Raw genomic sequence first — 22,697 nt, forward strand, 5'->3', positions numbered from 1 at the left:
TTTTCACTGCCCAGTTGTACCACAATTGGTGAAACCCCTGGGGGTTTGAAATGTACACTATACCCCTAGATGAATTCCCTGAGGGGTGTAGTTTGCAAAATGGGGTCACTTGTGGGGGGTTCCTAACTTTTAGCATCTTATGGTGCCTAGAAACCTACATGGTGCCTAAAAAATAATCTCAGAAAAAGGAGGCTCCAAAATCAAGTAGGTGCTCCTTCTATTATGAAGCCTGTGGTTTGGTCAACGTGCACACTAGGGCCACATATAGGATATTTATGAAAACAAAAGAATTGGGGGAATCAATTTTTAGTCACATTTCTCTAGTAAAATCTACTGTGTTCCTTAGAAAAATGTATTAAAATTTCAAATCTGCAAAAAAAATGAAATTTTGAAATTTCACCTACACTTTGTTTTAATTCCTGTGAAACACCTAAAGGGTTAACAAACTTCCAAAATGCTGTTTTGAATACTGTGAGGGGTGCAGTTTTTGAAATGGCATCATTTATGGGGGTGTCTCACATACAAGTCCCTCAAAGTCACATCAGAACTGAACTGGTCCCTAAAATAAATCAGTGTTTGAAATTTTCCTGAAAATTTGAGAATTTGCTATTCATATTTTAAGCCTCCTAGTGTCCAAAAAAATTAAAAGGAGGTTGAAATAATGATGGAAACATAAAGTAGACATATGGTCTATGTTAGTTATTAACTATTTTGAGTGGTATGATTATTTGTCTCACAAGCAGAAAATTTAACATTTTGAAAATCGCTAAATTTTCCATTTTTTTACGACATTTTGGTATTTTTCACAAAAAAACACAGACTGTATCGACCAAAATTTACCACTAACTTGAAGTACAATGTGTCACGAGAAAACAATCTCAAAATCACTGGGATAAGTAAAAGCAAAAAAAAGTTATCCCCACTTAAGTGATACATGTCAGATTTGAAAAAAATGGCTCTGTCAGGAAGGCAAAAACTGGCTGCGTCAGGAAGGGGTTAATGAATGTAAGAAAAATATAATGTTGAAATAAAATGTTCTAAATTGTATGTGAACATTTTCATAGCATGTGTGAGGGGATAAAACAGATGTTCCTGTATATACAGGGATCTTTCTGTAGCATAGGAGAACAGAACAAAGCTTAATTTGATCATCATCTGGGATTTTACCATGTCAGGAAGAAAAATAATAGGATTCTTCAATAAGAATAATAAATCATATGAATTTGTCAACAATATTATTTGACAAATAGACATGCACATGAACCCAATGTGACTCACTTTATATAGAGATTTTCTCCCCCCACTATTTTTGCCAATGGGAAGCTGCAGGGCTTAAATCATTGCAGCTATTGTTAAATCTTGGGAATTTGTTAAATAAGCATTTTCTGTAATATACTGTTACAGGGAAAGTTTTTTCCAACAGTGCTCAAAGCAGAAAATCTGCACTAAAGCATGATACCCAATCAGATATTTACTTTCTTTTTATAGTTTCCACAGCACACATATAGGCACATTTTTGACTGTAACTAAGTAACTCTTACTGGACAGCTTCAGAATTAGAAACTGCCACTTCCATCTATTTTTTCCTGCTACCTACAGGTAAACTGTATGCAAAGTGCATGCCGTCGACATATGTAATAGGGCGCGGATTTTAGATGCCGATTTTTTTAGGTCAAGACCAGTGCAAATAACACATTTTCTGCAAATCGTAGATGCAATAGCACCCTAAACATTACCAAATATTGCTTCTGGCAGGTGAAACCAGCACCGGGTTCTTGGACCATTCCTGGTTCCAATAATACTGGGGACAAAAAGACTAGGGGTCCCCCATATTTGAACCAGCACTGGATCTAACAGCCAACAGTGTAATGGCACAGCCAGGGGACACTTTTTATGCAAGGTCCCCCGGAAACATTATCACCCTGGCGGGTCAGCCCTGGATGGGATCCCTGGGGGAGTGGTGACTAGGCTAAAGGCTAAGGCTAAGATAAAAGGCTCCCACCAGGCTTCACCCATCTAGGGCTGGGCATTGGGTGCTGGGATGATTGTGTTCTTGTACAGATAACATTGGGTTGTGCTGTTAAACTACAAGTTCCAGGAAGCCTCTCCCCTGCATGCTGGGACTTGCAGAACCACAAGTCACAGCATGCAGGGCATAAAAGGGCCTTCTGGGACTTGTAGTCCCACAGCATGACCAATGAAAATAAATGCACACTGATACCCTGAAAACAACAATATTATTCACCTACATGAACACACCCAGTTCTGTTTTTTTTTTTTTTTTTAAGCTGGGGGTATTTAAGCTGGGGGGGGGGGCAAACAATTTTTCTATGGTAATTTGGGAACCAGGACAGGCTCAAAGAGCCCAGGGCTGGTTATGCTTGGGGAGGGGACCCCACAGTATATTTTTATTTTATTTTACCAAAAACCTGCATAATCCTGTTACAAAAAAAATGCACCATGGCTAAAAAGATTGCACACTCCCATTACTAAAAAAAATCAGCAGAAATCACAAGTGATTTCTGGCTTGGTCTAGAAATTTGCACTCTATTACAGTACATGAGTGATTTTCAACAGAAATCGCACATGTGACACATGTTATATGGTGCGATTTTTAGCTGTTTAAAAAAGAGCACCCTATCTTGCCCATGGTGTTACCTTTAGGAACAGAAGAATTGCAGTGCTGTTGCTACAGTTTACTCCTTAACTTTTTTAGTTGAAGCAACTCGCCCCTCATTGTGCACCTCCAGGGGTATCTGTTAATTAACATAACTCGGTACTTGTTTCCTAGCACGGCGCCCGCCGGGTTGATCGCATGCCTTAAGTTTAAGGTACTTAAGGCATGCGATCAACCTGATGGACCCGATTTTATATCAATCACCAGAGTATTTGCCGGTGAAAGACAAAATCGCGTTGATCGGGTCCATCGCGATCAAAGCGATTTTCGCATAGAGGGCGTTATTCAATGAGGCTGATTCGCCAGGTTTTTATGGCGATTTTGTGCTGTAAGGCGAATTTTTGACTAAAACGGTGAATCACCCTATCAATGACCAGATGGCGAATACATTTCAAGGTTTTTTTCGCCATGATTCACCGAGTAGCAATCGCTATCTTTTTATGGTGAAGTGAAATGTGAACTTTTAAAATAAAATGTTTTGTTTTTTACATTTGGTGTAAAAAAATCAGGAATTTTATAAATTTTTATTTTTTTTACACAGACCAGCCAGCAGGGGGCCGGAGCCGAGCCGCTCATTAGATATTCATATATTCACTTCACCCGATCATTACATATGCATGATCGGGTGTAGTGAATATACCCGGTCCCCTGCTGGCACCCCCGGGGGGCAGCCTGTGCTGCCTGACACCCGGGGAGCCCACCTCCCCCCCACAAACGTTCTGGGGCAGGCAGGGAGACTTCCATCTCCCTGCCTGCCACCGTCCTCAGGCTCCCTGCGGCATCGCCGCAGGAGTTAAAATTTGCCGGTCAGGGGCAGCGAGCCCCTGACTCGTTGAATACTGGAGCCGGCAAAGCTCTGGAACGCGGCGACCAGTGGCGAATGTGCAGCGAATCCTAAACAGGATTCGCTGCACATCGCCAAAATCATCATTGAATACCGCCCAGAGAATAATGTTAAATTACTTTTTAAAGTTAAAATCGGGTTGATCAACCCGATTTTACATAGGGAACAATGGGAAATGGGCCAATATGGTATAGGGTTAGAAAGTATGGTTAATGTCCCCCCATTGTTAACGCCACCCCACTATTGACTCGAAGCGTGGCGAGCGTAGTGAGCTCGCGAGGGGCGGCGGTACGCGTCCTCCGACCTTTTCATACCCCCGCTATCCACGTCGGCGTGGAGTTGATTTTAAATAAGTGTGGCGAGCGCAGCGAGCCACCGAGCCCGAAGCGTGGCGAGCGGACGCCTATACCTGTGATGTTATGCGCGTGCGCTCGCCACGCTTCGGGCACGGTGGCTCGCTGCGCTCGCCACACTATATAAAGTCAACTCCACACCGACGTGGATAGTGGGGGGTATGAAAAGGTCGGAGGACGCGTACCGCCACCCCTTGCGGGCTCGCTGCGCTCGCCACGCTTCAGGTTGGCGTCAATAGTGGGGTGGCTTTAACAATGGGGGGCCATTTAAAAGCATCAGGGGGGGGTTGCTATTAAAATGGGGGGTTTTGGGGCTTTTTACATTGAAATCAATGTAAAATCAGGTCTCAGGGACCATTTTACAATGATTCCAATGTAAAAATCGGGTCGATCGCGTCGCATGCGTTGCGATTGACGCGATTTTTCCGACCCGATCAATACAATCAAAATCGGTGGCGCCGTGCTAGGAAACAAGTACCCATAACTCTATTAGCTCCCCACTAAATTGGTTGACAACACTGTATATTGGCAACCTGCAGATGGGGACAAAGTAACATATTACGCCACTAATTAGATTAGTCAAGGCCATAACTGGATTTATTTCCAGCCAATTTTATAGATGTAGTCTTGTCCAAGACTACAAAAATTTATTTTAGGAATATAATTGTGAGCAAAGACATGGAATATTTTATAACAAAATTTGGCAAGTAAACTTCATGCTTGAAGTCAGCCTACTGTACATACTCTTACGGTGCTCATATACAGTGGGTTTTGCCCTTGCGATGTGCACTCCAGTGCACATCACATAGCACAAAAGAATGTGCAACATGTATGTTTTGTACTAGATCACATCACATCTAGGACTTGAGGATCAGATGTCTCAAGCTTCAAAATTGATAAAATGGAGAGTGATAAACAACTAGCCAATCAGCTCCTACCTGTCAATTTTCAAACCCATCCTATGACATGGCAGTTAAGAGTTGATTGGCTGACTATTTATCACTCTCCATTTTATCACTTTTTGAAGCTTGATACATCTGGCCCTGATTCTGGTTGGTTTGCAAAAGCAAACTCCTTCTTTAATTGACAAAACCATGTGCACTACAGGTGGGGCAGATGTAACATGTGCAGAGAGAGTTAGATTTGGGTGAGTTATTTTGTTTCTGTGCAGGGTAAAAACCGGCTGCATTATTTTAACACTGCAATATGGATATCAGTTTGGGACTATCAGTTTAATTTTGGAACTATTAGTTACTGTTTGCACAGATGTAGCCATATTTAGCATTGCTGCGAATGGCATGACTAGTCTGCACAGTCTCGCATGTGCATGTACATGTAGCAATCGTTGGGTACGCTTATTTGCAGCCTGGTGTGCCATACAGCATGCTACAATTCACTTGCCCATGCATGTACCATACATCACGGCAAATCTTAATGCTGCTACAACTGTAGCTATCATAACTAATGTAAAGTATCATCATATCATTTCTTCTAGCTGAACATTGTATTATCTTAATTATGGAGAATGAAACACCCATGATTTATAGCCTATATATTAATGCCTTGCGCTGGTGCAAGAAAGATGAGCCTGGACAGATGCTAAATATGCCTTTCACAGGACTAAAATGCAAGAGAATCCAGAGGGTTTGGGGTGAATCGAAAATAGCTGGAAACCAGATGTGCCAAGAGGGGGGTAGCAGGTACTAATTACCTGAGCTTATTGGAGGGGTCCAGTGGAGGCCCAGCCTGGGTCAAATGTCCACCTGTACAGCCCCCAGAGCTCCTCTAGTCAGCCCCCTTTTTGTATTCATGATGCAGTGGAACTCCTTTTTGTTTCCCTGGGATTAGAAACTCCCCCATGCCACTGCCACCCCCTCAGTACTTGGGCCCGTTCATGCTCTCTGTGGCCCTGCTCAAGACTACCTGGTTGATGTTGTTCCTATGTAGGTGAAAAAAAGAAACACTTGAGTAAATAAAGAATGCAATAACCTTTTAAAGTTAATTATTAAAACCTCATCCATATACAGTATCTAACTGTATACGCTTTATTAAATAGTTTCTTTAAAAAAATAGAGGACCAAAACTGTATGATTCCTTCTCTCATATATTGCTTCCATAGCTTAACTTTACATACATCTGTTGAACTAAAATCTGATGCAATTAAGCAACTACAGTAAGAGATTCAGAGTAGTCAGTGCTGGTACATCAGGTTGACAGATTATTTTAAAACTAATTTGCAAATCAAACCGTGACAGATGATTCGTGAACCATAGAATAGTAGGAGATAATGCAGGCATTTTGGACTCAGTAATAAGCAGATGTTTTACACATTACTATAGTAACCTTTTCAGTTCTGGGTCATACTCCTTATTTGGAGGACCTGCCTTTGCAATTAGGCAGTCTTTGTTATAGCAGAGATAGCAATCTGTTGTTGATGCTGTGCTAGTTACTAAGCAACAGCAGTTGCAGGGAATCTAAGTGGCAAATCACCAGATTTATATTTCAATATTTAAAAAATTCCATATGGCTTTATGCCTGGTCCTGCAGTGTAAGTTCTAATGTAATATTATAAATGAAATATATAAGTAACAGAAGATATGTCTGCCAAAAGCAGTGTGTTACTTTTGTTGATTAAAAAAAAGTAACTTCAAATAAAAAAGAAAGTAAGCATAATGAAGTAATTAAAATAGATATGTTAATGTATTGCTCCACAGCCACTGGACAGTGGGGGGATACACCATATCATTAACTTTTTGGAAAAGTAGCATCCCGTTAAATATACTCAATGTAAAATGTTGATAGATATCTCTGCTTCATCTAAGACTAACAAACAATTGATGTACATTGAACAGCTTTATTCAGTACCACATTATCTCAAAACAGCATTCCCATGGTATACCAATAGGATTACATTTTAAGAATAGTCTGTTCTGGGCAGCAGGGACTGCAGTAAAATTGTGACTAGAGCAACTGAGACATCATAGTTGGGTCCAACATTAGGCCAACCCCAATTAAGTCATTGTTAGGGAGAGGGGCATCATCTCAAACCATGTGGCAAACCTAAAATTCTGGTTTGGCATATACACAAAGCTCCGGAATACAGTGCATTCCGAGTCGGGTGCAATGGGTATCGCCATCTTTATGTGGTGTTACCCTATAGAAGCATACAGGCTGCTATAGTATTGCACCCTGAAATGGGTCCAATCGGATCCCTCCTAGCATTCCTGTGATGCATGTGACATACATCACGGGTGCAGATTAATTCTCCGCCCTAATGTCTGGGAAAAAGAAATAATGATTCTAGACAGCTTCCAGATATGGAGTCCATCTGTGGAGGTTCAGCATATTTTTGCACACAGGTGACAAAAGGTTAAATGTATGAGCAAAAATGGCTAAAATATTTCAAGACATGCAATCTTAGGAATGGGAAGGCTGTTAACGCTGAGAGCTGTAACCATAGTAACTAGTCCTGAAGTAGCTTCTGAAAGGGCAAACACATTAGTAGTGCTGCTGCTGAGGACTCAGACAACACTGAAATTCAATAATCAAAGGAATGGGCAAATGTTATCTGACCTTAATTCAATATAAACCATCCAGAAACTAGTGCACTTTTATGTCCAACCAAATTAAATCTGTATGTTCTTTAATTTACTAACCTGACAATAAAAGTTCTAGGCACTGTGACCAAAGATTAAACTATAAAACATTTAAGTAGAAATACAAACTGTCTATTTTTAGATTGTGATTTGGCTCCTCAATGTTAACGTTCAGGGCCTGATTTATAGTTGGTAGCACAGCAAAAAGAAATAAAAAATAACCATATTTCACCTTGGCAAAACTGCATTGAACTGCATGTAGGACAGTTACACAACGGCCCTTATTCTGGTCTGTTTGCAGCAGGGCTGGACCGATATTGTCTTACTGCGCATGTGCATTTCTGCGCATGTGCATACGCAGGGTGCGTGTACCCACGGTGAACAGGACAGTGGGCTGGGGAGGAGAGGGTAGTGAGGCGGCCCCATTAACATATGGGAACGCTCAACATTTCATGGGCATTCCCATGAGTTTGCTGGGCATTCTCATGCCCATGAGGCCATGACATGGGTGTGGGGGGCGGGGAGCTGGCATCACTGGATGTCAGGTACCTGTCCATTTCCTTCCCAGCGATCATGCATATGTAAGGTTGCTCAGAGCAACCTCACATATGAATGCACCTTCCACATCTTTCGTTGGTCGGCGAGCATCGAAAGATGTGGGAGATTCCCCCTGGCCTGCAAATGGATGTTACTATGTAACAGCCATTCGCAGGGCCTGCGTGCGAATTGCGCTTGTGAATGGGCAGCAGCCAACCATTCACAAGGCGGGGTTTGATGGACTCGCAAGGCTGCGAATTTGCAAAGCAATGCGCAGCCTTGCGAATCAACCAAAATAACCCCCAAAATGCAGAGGGATTTAAAGTTGGGATGGTATGTCTAACATAGTAACATTCAGATGGAGCCATCCTCATTGCTGCTCCAGCGATACATATCTGGCAGCCGGCGCACTTGGACGTGCGAGCGTCTCCCATGCTCACGCGTCCATTGCTAAGAATGGGGTGCACAAGCGTCTCAGTTGCAGACGCGCCACATTCACCGGTGGGCTTGGCGAATGGCATGCCAAGGTCTACCTAGATGAGAACGACTGCATCTGTAGTAGTTTAGGTTGAAAGAAGGCTTACATCCATCAAGTTCAACCTTTTACAGGACCCGTTAGAGGGTGTTATCTAGATGTTAAATCCACGTTTTCATTTTTTACTTCGATTCCACTTTGGGTTAAAATTATGTTTATCAGTTGTACCCCTGGATGTTTTTTTATCCAACAAATGCTTTATTTAATACATGCTTGTTTTTATCCATTAAATGCTTGCATCTGAGCTTAATTATGAATGTCAGTGTAAAAACAAAGCAGGCCAGTATTTGTTTGCTACAGGCATACACAGACAGTATTTTCCATGCCGTCAAAAATAAAAAATAAATTAAAACATAGGTACTTGTTTCCTAGCACGGCACCCAGATTTCCTACGTACGGCACCGTAGGGAAATCGCATCGCATGGGCCATTATAGCGGCATGCGATGCAATGCAATTTTTTTATGTATTTTTTCCTATCCTCATTGTACCCCACTATATCGCATTGCATTGCATCGCATGTCCCGCAAAATCACATGCGATCGCATGCAATTTTATAGGGTGTGCGATGCCATGATATTAGGTATACAATAATATGATTGTATGTCCCAAAAATAGGTTTAATGCACCCCCCCACAATCCACGCCACCCGAAGTGGTCGAGCGGCGACAGAACGCGTCCTCCGACTTTTTCATTACCCCACTATCCACGTCGGCATGGAGTTGATTCTATATAATGAGCCCGAAGCGTGGCGAGCATAGCGAGCCCCGCAAGGGGACGTGGATTACTTTACATGTATTCGCTGTGATCGCCACGCTTCGGGCTCATTGGCTCGCTGCGCTTGCCACACTGTATAAGATCAACTCCATGCCGATGTGGATAGTGGGGTAATGAAAAAGTCGGAGGACACATGCGATTTTGCGGCAGATGTAATGCGATACGATGGCCCGGGGCTGAGAGAGCAGTGAATAAATTACATATAAAAATTGCATCACATCGCATCAAACATCGCATGGCCCTAAAATGGGCCATGCGATGCGATGCGATTTAACTACGCAGAATAGCCCACTAAGAAAATAGCTTAGTGGGCGCCGTTCTAGGAAACAAGTACCAAAACATATTTGCACCCCTTAAACTGAAGTACTGATATATCGTTTATTTGTTTGATGTGCTCCTCAAACAGGCAACTTACACTTAGTGATGTTAATAAATAGGGGAGAGGAAGGTACAGAAGTATCCACACTTATCATGGCTGCGTGACTGCTAGTGCCTGTTTGGCGCAGCAAGTGGCACCCACAACTTAAATTGCTGCGACCTGGCAGTGGATAGATCCTGGCTTATGAATTTTCACTGATTTGCGGGTGCAACATTGATGCATATGTGCAGAGGTGGGTATGCATCTTACACCATGCATGTCGCACCGGCGACATGGTTGAAGATTGATGCGGCTCACTACATCTGTAAGTAAGAGAAGAGGGGATGGGAAAGCAGGCTAGAGCAGGGTAAGTAGTAGAAATTTTCGCACAACTGTGGGCCATGCTGAATTAAAGCCCTTATTCAGATGTGATCGCAGTACAAACTTGTTCTCAAAATGGGCAAAACCATGTGCACTGCAGGGGGGGGGGGGGGTAGATGTAATATGTGCAGAGAAAGATAGATTTGGGTGGGGTGTGTTGAAACTGAAATCTAAATTACAGTGTAAAAATAATGCAGCCAGTTTTAACCCTTCGCAGAAATAAACTAACTCACACAAATCTAACTCTCTCTATACATGTTGCATATGCCCCACCTGCAGTGCACATGGTTTTGCCCATTTTGAGAACAAATTTGTACTGCGATCAGATCTGAATAAGGGCCTAAGCCCTAAAAACAGCAAAAAATAAAAAAAGAAAGTAATATAGGTACTCTAGTGTAATAATATATGTGCAATATATATTAATGTACCAGACATTAGCATACAAAATAAAAGTGAATTAAGTTGGGTACACAACTAAAGATGTATCTCTCCAATCTTTCTGCTGGGACCAAAAATCTGGTAATGCATGGGAGCAAATGACAAAATGTATACTACTGTAAGACTAAACAAGCCTGCTGGTACTTATTGTATTATTTGTGGAAACGGTTTTACTGATTTCTTTCTTTTTACAGTAATAATTATAAGATTTAAAAATTATTGCACACAGAGTAGTAATTCCACACAGCTTCTAAATTATGTATAATTGCCCACACCCTCTATGCGTCTATATTCTTGTATATTTTACCGATATAAATCATTATTTATAGCAAGGGGGGTGCACCCAGGAATATGTATTCGGTTCAAAAAGAGGGGAAAGAAGAAAAAGGTGTTCCTGCTTGGGGCAATCCAGACTATTTTAATCAATCGTGTTGATTTGTATCAACTCTTGCATTGATAAGTTTACCCAAGATAATTAAGTAGACATGAAATATAACGGTACTTCTGTACTTTGTTCAAAGCTATACATACAGGATTCTATATGCTGTGAATTTCCAAGCAAGACTGAAGTAGTCATTTATAAGTGAAACTCTTTACAGATTCATTGATCCAATTAACAAGACTGAACTCATTATTGTGCATGAAGTCAAGCCTCAATACAGTTATACCCCTTTCACATCGCAAATGCCATATTGCCGGGTTACTGACATCATTCGGGGGACCGGGTCGTTTGACCCAGGTTATCCATTCCGACTGCCCAGCAACCCATGTCCGACCTGGGAATAACACTGCTTATACCCCGGGTCGGATTGCGGGTTGCTGGACCCAGTATATACAACATGGCCCTTTCACTTCACACACCGAACTGGGTCAACCCGGCAACCGAGTTATTTTTGCGGTGTGCAAGGGGTATGAGTGTTGTGCTACTGCAGGTAAAAAAAAATGGATATACTATTATGGACCTCACATACTTCAGATAGTTTGTAATTACATTACCAGACATAGTAAATCTGATTACTTTGGACTTACAAACCATTTTCCAATGCATACGTACTCATTTTGCTTATTAATTAGGCCAGTTCTAATATAGCTGTGGCATTAACAATTTTGAAGTGAAAATACATTTTACATGATCTGATGCCATCACGGAAATTAGAATCAAAAGATTAAAGCAAAAATGTATAAACCAGGAGATATGTAACTAGGACACTGCATAATAAATATGCTTCCAACTAATTGCTGATAATTATATGTGTATACAAAATTATATTTTGGATAGCACATTCATAAATAGCAAGATCATTTCAATGCAATTGACAAGATAAAACTCATTACAATATTAGATGCTTAAACAATTCTAAATTAGATATGCCACTAAGGATATGTTTTCTGAACTTTATTAATTAAAATCAAAACAAGATTTTAGGATGGATATTTTCAAAGCATCGCTAACATTTTATGGCAATTTGAAGGGATATCTTATCTATAAGTTCACTCTGTAAATCTGTAAACAAATTTTAGGAATACATGTAGAAAAATATGGATAAATATGCCATTCTGCAAACATACTGTACAGATGTGTCCTTAAACACTGTTGTTTAAGCCACAGCTAATATCCCCTCTCAGTGTGCAAGGTCTTGGGTGACTGGGTCATGTCAAGTGTCTCTCTAATAACCTTTCATACATAGGACCTTATTCTGGACCAAAGGGCACCTGACGGCTGCACGCCACGATCCCCCACTATCCCACGCATGCCTGCGAATGGATGATTTGCATAATCATTCATTCCCAGCCGGGGAAAAATCAGTCGATGATCAGCGACCATCGAATGATTTCTCCAGCGCTCGCAGATCAGATCACCTCTATGGTGCCTCTGATCTGTGGGTGCCTTATGCGGGCAGCTGACATCCGCTGACATCAGCTGCCCACCCCCCGCACCCGCGTCATCAGGTGATTACCATGGGAATGCACATGAAACCTTGGGTGTTCCCATGGACTTGGCCCCCCACAGTCGCCGCCTTACGCCGCCTGCCCACACTGCTAGGTGCGAGTGGGATGGCGAACATTTAGATTGCTGTACCCGCTCGCACCCTGCGTCTGCACATGTGCAAAACATCGGTACCCTGTGCGAACGCACGTGGGACCGAATCAACTACAATAACCCCCATAACCCTGGCTTTAACAAGGCTCAGCCACCAGACACTGAGCAGAGAATAAAGCCATGGTTCAGTACTTACTTCCTTTTAGACATGGGTATGGATCATAGGCTCAACAGTTATTAGATCAACCGAGCCAATAGGTCAAGCGGGTCCCATTCACTCTATAGGAAGGAGGCAGCGGACGTGCGGTGAGATAAATGGCTCAAGAGTCCCTGGCAAGTACCAGAGCCAGATATGCACACAATATATGAACCATGGGGTACATGCCAGCATTATACACATGTGCAGCAGTATATACTGCTGGAGATTTGCTGAGTTTTGATAAGAGCTGAGTTTTGCCTCACCTGCCATAGACTTTTTACTCCAGAATTTTGACTATAAAAATAAGAATAATAAAAATAAGATTTTTTTTAGATATTCTTTGTATATTTGACATACTTTATAAATTCAAAACTCCAGCATATACGTTAGTATGACAGGAAAGGTTGTGCCTCACCCGCCTCACCCCACCGCACGCCACTGGTGGGGATGTAACATGTGCAAAGAGAGTTACAGATGTAGCGGGATTCATCTTTGCAGGGGATGGCGATGCCAGACACCATCCCCTGCCCCGCGCCATCTGTATGCCGGAAGGGGACGCGCGCGCACGTCCCCTTCCGACGGTGCTGCCCTCGGTCGCCCGGTGCCCACACTGGGCGACCGCACCCCCCCGCAGTGTCCTCGAGTCCCCCCCAGCCCCCTCGAGCGGGAGGCGGACAGTATTGCGTCCGCCTCGCCGCCCGGATACTGAGACGCGCGTGCGTGGGGGACGCACGCTCGTCTCAGTCTGATGGAGCGCCGTGTTGCTGGCGGATCACCAGTAACATGCTGCAGGCGGTTCGCCAGCAACAATAAGTCCGGCTCCATCTGTAGATTTGGGTATGGTGTGTTTACAGTGTAAAAATAAAGCAGCCAGTATATACAGATGGAGCTGCTGCCATGTTTGCTGGGGCTGGCGATAGAATTGCCAGCCATCGGAAGGGGGCAGACGCACACCAGATGCTTGCACGCTCCATTCCGACGGAGCTCCCCATCAGTCGCCGCTGCACCCCCCAACCCTGACCACATCCATGAAGCGGAGATGGGCAGGGTCCCACCGCCCAGTTGCTGAATGACTGGGAAGCGTGTCCCAATCTAATGGAGTCCCTCTCCGCCAGTCTAATGGAGTCCCTCTCCGCCAGTCTAATGGAGTCCCTCTCCGCCAGTCTAATGGAGTCCTTCTCAGCCAGTCTAATGGAGTCCCTCTCCGCCAGTCTAATGGAGTCCCTCTCCGCCAGTCTAATGGAGTCCCTCTCCGCCAGTCTAATGGAGTCCCTCTCCGCCAGTCTAATGGAGTCCCTCTCCGCCAGTCTAATGGAGTCCCTATCTGCCTCACCTAGTGAACATGGTTTTGTATATCAGAAAAAAAACTGTCTAAGGAGAAATTATAGGGAGAAGTACAGGTGTTGCCCATTCTGGAATTTTGGGTATGGGAGACTGAACTTGGATTTTTATGTCAGCCTTTCAAAGCCTTTCCCAATGTCTTATATAAAATCTGTATCTGAAACATACTCCATGACAATTCTATTCACTAGAATCTGGAAACATGTTCTTGAAGATTAAAAAGGAATGCATCTACATTCACAACATCACGAAAGACAGGATATGTGCCCAGGCAGACTAAGTTCAAAGGCTTTGCACATAAAATACTGTTTTAAGATCGGTTTCACTCTTTCTGCTTTGGGGATTAGCTATAAAATCTCAGTGTATGGAAGGCCTTAACTGCTTCACTGGAGCACTCTAAAAGGATTTATTCTTGTCCAAGAAAGGGCTAATGGGAGCTACTATGGAGGAAGTTGCAATAATAGATTCAAAAACCATAAAAAAAAAAAAAACTTTTAATTGTTGTTAATTTATCAAAATAAGTTCATGGTATAGATTGTATCTTGGAAGGATACATAGATATGTCCTCTATTTATAGGGGGAAGTATTAATCCTTCTAAGGAGGACACATGGAGAAGATGCATACAGCAACCAATGAAATTCTAGTGTAGCTACAGTATAGTTAGAATCTGATTGGTTGTTATGGGCAACACATGTACTTCTACTCTTTGGAAGACTTGTTGCATGTCTCCCTACATAATATAACAAAGAAATGCAATCAATCTAACGATGAATACACTGTCATTGCCAGTGGCGTAAGTTTGTCCCAGTTTCCCGGAGGCAAGATAAATATCTAAATCAGTAAGGTGTATGTCTCCAGTAAGACAGGTCATGGGTTCTAATATAGGGTGTGACACTTCAAAAAATGATGTTAGAAGGGGGAGTCAGCCACAGAATCGATATGGATGGCTTTCAATTAACTGATTCAAACTTGCAGTGAAGGAGGGGTGTCCCCTTAGGACCAGGAGCCCAGCGGCAGGTGACTCCATTGCCTCCCAGACTTACGCCTCTGGTCACTGCATTTTTTGTTAAATGAAAGACTATGGTACTCTATAAGACATGGATATAATAAAATACATTTAAGCAGATGTTTGTTTCTATTTGCATTTTTCCCCCTCTTCTGTAACTGAACACACACATCAGGTTCAAGTTGTTATGCAGCAACGTGGGTGGAGCCAAGGTGTTGCAAATGGTGTTGCCATGCCCCATGCACTTGCCGCATGTTGTAGGTTCCTAAATGAGGCAGATATGCTGCTGCAGATGGGTCCTGACCTGGCAGGAGATAAATGCACATACTGTACGGCATCAGGCTTCTGTGTAGCTATGAAAGCTCAAATAATAACACATAAAATACTGCAAATAATTTTGTATTGGAAAGATGTAATCAGATACAATTTATACCTGACACTTAAGAACGTGAAAAATGTATTACTTCACATGCAGGAAATACCATCTAAATTATGCTTAAATGCATGGGGGAATTCATTTGCTGAAAACACCATTCCTTTACCATTTCTATTTTATAGTGTTTAGTATATAAAATAACTTGACCAGATCCAATAACAAAGTAGGGCACTAAGGCACTGGTTCTCAGCTTCAACCCATTCTCCATTATCAGACCTCTCCCCATTGGACAGATAAGAGGGTTTGTAGGAGGGGCCACAGGGTGTTTTCTTTTTTCGACCATAGGGATGCCATCTGTAAGCACTTCATCATTTGACTCATCTCTATCTCTGTTTTCCTCTTGTCTGTCTCTTTACCATATCTGCTTCATCAGTCCCCCTCTCCACATCTCTTTTTCAAGTCTGCCCATCTCGCACCTGCTCTTTTCATCTCTGTTCCCTCCCCTTTCTCTTTCTTTCATCTAACAACCTCCCATTTTCTTTCAGGAATGACTCACTCCTCCACACTATCTCTTTCACCTCTATCTACTAACTTTTATCTCAGTCCCCCTCCTCCCCATCATCTTTGCCCTTCCATTGTCAGAAGTAAGGGGGTCACAATCATAGGGAATAATGATGGTAGAGCACTGGTGAGGGTGTTGGCTGTGAGTCTCTGTCCAGCTTTCTCTAAATGATGGTTTACAAGGTTATTAAAAAAGTAACATTGTTTACACAGATTAGGTCAAATTGTTTTGTTAAATAATTGGCATATCTTCTATCAGTGTGAGCTGAGATATCTGTCAGTCATTTGCAGTTTTCGTCTTCACCCACATACTGCATGTATGTTTTCTGATTAACAGTTACTTCTGCGTAGACATAGATCCAGTTGATTCATTACCACATAGTAACTTAGCTTACAGAGCACATTTCACCTGTGATGCTTTGCGTTTCATTCATCAAACATGCATATTATCTTCAAAGCGCCATCCGGTGGGGGGAAAAGTGTCTTGCAGAGAATTTCAATAATATGCTTTGACAAAATGACTTTACATGATATGAAGTGTGTCACTGACAGTACTAGGAAAAATAACCAAATGTTGCACAATTAGACAGAGCAACATCTGTATACTCATTACATTGCTATAAGTTAATGAGAAATAAGAATATTCTAAATTAGAATATAGATGACCTTGTACCGGGTCACTCGGCATGGGTTACCCATTCACATTGCACAGCAACCCAGGTCTGACCCAGGATTAACCCTTCTTTTAGCCCGGTTAGAAAGCCGGGTTGCTGGACTAAGTTAAATTGAGAAGGCCTTTTCACACCGGCACATTGACCGGCAACATCCTGGGTCTGACTCAGGTTATTTGTGCAAGTTGAAAGGGGTATCAGAAAGGACACATCTGCAATATTATGAAGTAAGCATAAGAATAATAATAAATAATGATATTTTAAACAAAATGTTTAATGTGCTAAATTATCATCCGACCTGTCAAAATTAAAGGTACATTGAACCGTAATATTTTATTGGTCTGTGCCGTCCGCTTTACTGGTTCTAGCAACCCTACTCCTAGTTTTACTGCCCTGCCCATTTTTTGGGACACATTTGCAGCGGTTTGGGCAGGCAAAGGGAGAATCTAATTTCTTGATACTAAAGGGTAATGGCAAATAATCTTAGATAACCACAATTGTACATAATAACAATATATTATTAAGTATGTATACACCGTATATTTGCAAAATAAGTTGGAATTAAGGTAACTTACAGCCCTCATAAATGTCTGTCGGAATATGCACAGCAGAGTGCTGGTAAGAAGTCTGACGTCTAAAGATAGGATCCTCCTGAAACACGGCCTTGATTCGATGACTCACGGATTCATTATCTTTCTTGTCAGTCTAAAAAGATATTAAACAGGATATTAAGTAAAATTACTACAAGAAAAATAAAAATAGAGTACACATTACTCTCCCACATTGTTATATTTTTTTTGTTTTTATTATTTTAATGTATTTAAGACAATGGACCAGTTAATTGAAGGTCTAACTTAACAGCCATTAAAAAACACACACATTTTCCTTAAAAGAAAAAAAAAAAACACAATAACAATGATAGCAGGCTAACGATTATTCAACCACAAGTCTGTCATCCAGGGACATTGTTGTCACCTGTTTATGTTGCTCCTTTAAATATCTGCTTATTATTTGAGTAACAAGTTTTTGGTGCCCAATGGTTAGCTTTGGAGTTAGGGGAAGGTGGGCTTAAACTTTAAATATCTTATTAATGTTCCCTGGGTACTTTCACCCTTTTTGATCTGGTATTTCTTTGCCTCCCTCTCATGTGGTCTGTGATTTCACTGTGGGGTCTTCTGTGAGATATAAAGATATACTGTAAAGTGTTATTTGGCATCCACTTTTCATAAAATTGTATATTTTGACACAACCCTATTACGTGGATGAGCCGTGTAACATTAGGAGACTTGAACAACCCAATCATTCATCACCATATTTTATTCATTCAGATACATTTATTGGCAAAATATTTTTTTCCAAATTATAATGCGTGTGGCATTATATAATTCCTAATGCCACATTTGGCTCCCAGGAATATCATGCAATTAAATTTTGTTCACCTTGTGCCATTTCCTTCCTGAACACTATCTCTCCTTTTACAAACTACAGTGCTTTTTTTTCTATTATCCCTTCCTCTCTCTCTATTAACAAAATGGAAACAAACCTAGCCTTGCTTTTAGTTATGTTAAGTGCATGGTGCAATTTATCATATGTCTGCTCTGCTTACTGTGTTCACAAAAACAGAGATTACGCAGTCATAGTCCAAGAAAAAATGAATGGACAGCTACAGGCTTTGAGTGTGCACAGACTGGAGGACTACAACTAGGATCAGATGAGTAAATGGAAAAAGGGTTTTGAGATCCAGAAACGGTACACAGACTAAATACAAAAAATAGTGTGAATAAAAAGTGAACAAATCAATGTGCACAAAGACAAAATCAGGAGTACTTCCCTTCCGTATATTTCAATGGATGAAAGGTAAGTGTATCGATCCCTTTTTTTGATCCATTGAAATATACAGAAGGGAAGTACTCTTTTTTGTCTTTGTGCACATTGATTTGTTCACTTTTTATTCACACTATTTTTTGTATTTAATCTTAGCGCTGTGTACCATTTCTGGATCTCAAAACCCTTTTTCCATTTGTTCAACTTTAAGGACCTTTGGTGTAGGTCCTATCGAGTTCCAGAGACTATTCATAGCTGCTTTTAGCGCAAGTCTTCAGTCACGCACAAAACAAGGATCAGGTGAGTGTGTACGTACTGGTCCACTTTCATTTGGGTCCGGAATACCATTTGGGGGTGTTGATAGCACGTTATCACCATCAGATAAGGGTTCGTGGTTCAAACAGTCCCAATTCTTGAAAATATTTTAAATCATTGTCTTCATACTGTATGTACCAATAAATACAGTATGTACCAATAAAAAGTTTTTTGAAGAATTTAGAGAGAAAGAAACCTTTATGAGCTTCAAAGCAACTGATAACATCGTGAGTATGAGAAAAAAACTCCGATATATGTGTTTAATAACTCTTTATAGTGAGTTTGGTACGCTTTGAATTCACCTAAAGAGTTGTTGGAAATAGCTGTGTTGTCAGCAAGAAAGGTTATAACCCATTATATGTAACCATTTTTCCATATATTCATAAACCTTGCTGGAGAACATAAAGAAAAAAGAAAAACAAAGGATACTATCATAGGAAGAAACCCTCTTGATACCAAGGGAAGTATTATTTTCATATTATTATTTTTATAATATATTTCCAAATCCCCATCTATGCCCATATGGAGAGCGCCTAATATCTGAATCCCAATTGTATATAGAGAGCTACAGGCTCCCATCCAGGAAAGACAAGCAAGTAAAGAAACTTATTTTATTCTGTTTTCAAGATCATATCTGTAGTTTTTTTTTTTTTACAATGCACAAACAGCCATAGATTTAAGTCATGATCACATAGTGAGATATTGGGTAATGGCCGATTTTGGACAGAGCATGAAAGAACCATCGGGAGTTGCAGTGGTAGGGGCCCTTGTTCACGGATCTGACCATTCTCCAGTGGGGTTGTGGTCAGCCACTACATTGATTTGGTTAACCATTAGAGAGTGTTTGGGCATGGCCCTTTGATACATATCTATAGTAAATACTGCTAGTGCATGCATGATAATATACCAGATTAATAGCAGCAATGCCCTGCAGAAAATACACCCTAATCCTGTGCACTATAATGGAACATATGTATAATTGTATGTGATGCCTAGAGTAGGCAGGATCACATGCATTATACTGTAGGAAGGATCAGATACAGCACACACACTCTTGTGGCAGTAGAGTCCTCTGGGGATCTCCCCTGTACCCCTATGTGCCAGTCCCACCCTGCTTACAAGAGGTTCAAATAAAAAAAAAAATGTGTAAGTGCTATCACTACTGTATACTGAATTAACAGTCACAGGAGTTTCAAAACTGGTATCAGATGCATTATTCATAAAATTGGTATTCAGAAATCCAGAAAGACAAAAAAAAAAGAATATATGTGTATTATTTTTTGGTAATTATATGTATCACATGGGGCAGATTGAAAAATGTAAATGACCCTGAAAAAAAATTATAAATGGACTGGAATGGAACGTAAGCGGTACCAAATAACATTTTTGGACAAGTGATGAATTCTAGTATGTCAATTTATCATCCGTAGATACAATCTCCAGCTTAAACTTTATGGGGCCTACACACGTAGCGATTTCCGGGTATTTTCTAAGCGATCTCACTAGATCGCTTCGGAAATGCCCCTACATCTCTCCATGTGTAGAAGCATAGTGATAGCGATGCACGTCACTATCGCCCAGAAGCGTAATATCCAGCATGCTGGCTAAATCTATAAAAAGCTGTGTGCTGAGCGATCTAGCATTACTCAGAACGCTCATTTCCCTGTGTGTAGGTAATCAATTGTTCTAGGATTGATATGGTTATGTGCCATCAAGTACATTTCCAAGGAGAATACTGTCTATTTTTAATCCCTGTTTATTATTACAAAGGATCAATTTGTTATATTAATATTATTAACAAATACTAATGGTTTAATTTATATAAATAGCAAATAGCTGTTTAGTTACATTAGGGATGAATTGTAAAAGCACTCAACTGAACTAGTATTTTTTATAGCTACAACCTGCACAGAAATATTTATCACCTACTATATATGGATATACTATCTTAAATGTCCGTTACTTTTTTTTTAAAGTTTACAGTATGTGTAATACCCTGGAAAAATTGTATTGTGGGAGGGAGCTAAAGATTTACCTATTACTAGTAACTGGCATACACACAGCAGAGAGCATTATAGTAACCAATAAACAGTAGAACTTTATATACAATAGAAAAAAAACATTTTTGTGACAAATACAGAATGTGTCCTACCGTACAAGAAAAGAGAGATCCTAATAACCACTACACAACACATGGAGCATCTGAGTGACCACCTTACAATTAAGAGCATCCTAGCGACCAGAAGACAATATAAAGAGCATTCTAATGTCCATCATATCAGCATTTTGAGAGATTCAGGTGTCATTTTTAATTGCTATTTACAAAATTGAATAATAAAAAAAAATATATATATATAAAAACTGGAAAATGGTTAAAACAGACCGATCCCTGCATTTGGAAAATACTGAGATTATGCCATGTTATACCAGAGGCCGCAACATACGGGATTTACTTGTTAAATCTGATGTGGCCAAATTAAAATCTAGTGGTAGTGAGCAATTTCTTGGTAGGAAGCCAGGATGTTTTAAGTGCCTCGACTGCACTACATGCAGGTCTCTTATAGCCACAGACTCTTTTTGTCACCCCTATAGTGGTAAGCGTTACTCAATCAGACACAGGGTAACGTGCACCACTAAATTTATTATATACATGATTTCTTGTCCGTGCGGCATGCATTACATAGGAAAGACCGAGAGGACATTGCGTGAGAGAATGGCGGGTCACAGGTCAGCGATTAAAAAGGCATTGGAAAAGGGACACAGTGACCAGCCTGTGGCCCGTCATTTTCTGAACGCTAAACATACTCTGCCTATGTTGCGTTATGTCATCATAGATCACATACCTTATGATATTAGAAGAGGTAATCGTCCTCTAGCACTCCTAAGATGTGAAACGGAGTGGATACAGAGACTGGGCACATTATCGCCGCGTGGGCTCAATGAGTCCGCGGGTTTGCATGTGTTCTTATGAAAGTTCCTGTGTATATATTTCTCTGATCTTATTATCATCATTGATTTGTTATCTTTAGTGATTACATCTGAAATTGTCTATTATTATTAAGGGCTCTTTTTTATGAAGCCACATTAACTTACCTTGCATGTTAGTATATATTTTCGGGTTTGGCAACTTGGGATAAGCATTTATGAGATTTTCATATCGCATCCGATGTTTACTTGATATGGGTACACTTATTTTAAAATAGATGTGTGTATTTTGGTTTTTCAAATGGTATGTTATACGGCTGTCATTGACAGCATGATTTGTATATATGTTTCCATGGTGACGACGTATCCCCGGCAGTACGGAGTGACGTATTGACGCGTGTTGATGACGTCTTCCTGCTGTGACCGGCTGGAAACGCGGGAACCGTGGTATCACGCTGGGTTGGGTATGTATATAAATGCTGTGTATGTTTGTAATTTTTTATATGTCCTGATGAAGAAGCGTAAATAAAGAAGCTTCGAAACGTCGCATAAAGAAATCTGACCCATTGAGTGATTGATTTACTGAGAGTGCCGCCTACCACAGATTTGTATGTTGGACCCCGGATTCGGGTATCCGTTGGAAGGCACCTACTATTTGCAGACATTTGAGGAGTGCTGTTCTAAAACAGAACATATATATATATATATATATATATATATATATATATATATAGGGCAGATCCTCCAGTAACAAAGATGGAGGATCTGCGGCGCTTACATCCTGGTCCGCCAACTGTAGTTTGGGGGGATGGAGGGTCAGCACTGGGTCTGGACAACACCTCCTCCCTCCATTGCAATGGATAGCGCTCCTGTATGGGAACGATCATAAATAAGCACTTTTTGTATGTCTACGCTGGAGCGCTACAGTAATAATGGCTGTGCG

At 41.0% G+C, this 22,697-nt stretch overlaps 1 protein-coding gene across 6 annotated transcripts in view; it reads right to left on the reverse strand.

Moving 5' to 3' along the window:
• CACNA2D1 (calcium voltage-gated channel auxiliary subunit alpha2delta 1) overlaps window positions 1-22,697 on the reverse strand; it is a 657,865-nt gene that overhangs the window by 265,879 nt on the left and 369,289 nt on the right. For all 6 annotated transcript variants that reach the window (XM_083183071.1, XM_083183072.1, XM_083183070.1 and 3 more), the window contains exon 6: window positions 17,266-17,395. In XM_083183071.1, coding sequence (XP_083039197.1) covers window positions 17,266-17,395 — 130 coding nt within the window. The remainder of the gene's footprint in view (window positions 1-17,265; window positions 17,396-22,697) is intronic.

The sequence above is a fragment of the Crinia signifera genome, chromosome 4 (genome assembly GCF_055691185.1).
Source record: "Crinia signifera chromosome 4, ASM5569118v1, whole genome shotgun sequence".
NCBI classification, from domain to species: Eukaryota; Metazoa; Chordata; class Amphibia; order Anura; family Myobatrachidae; genus Crinia; species Crinia signifera.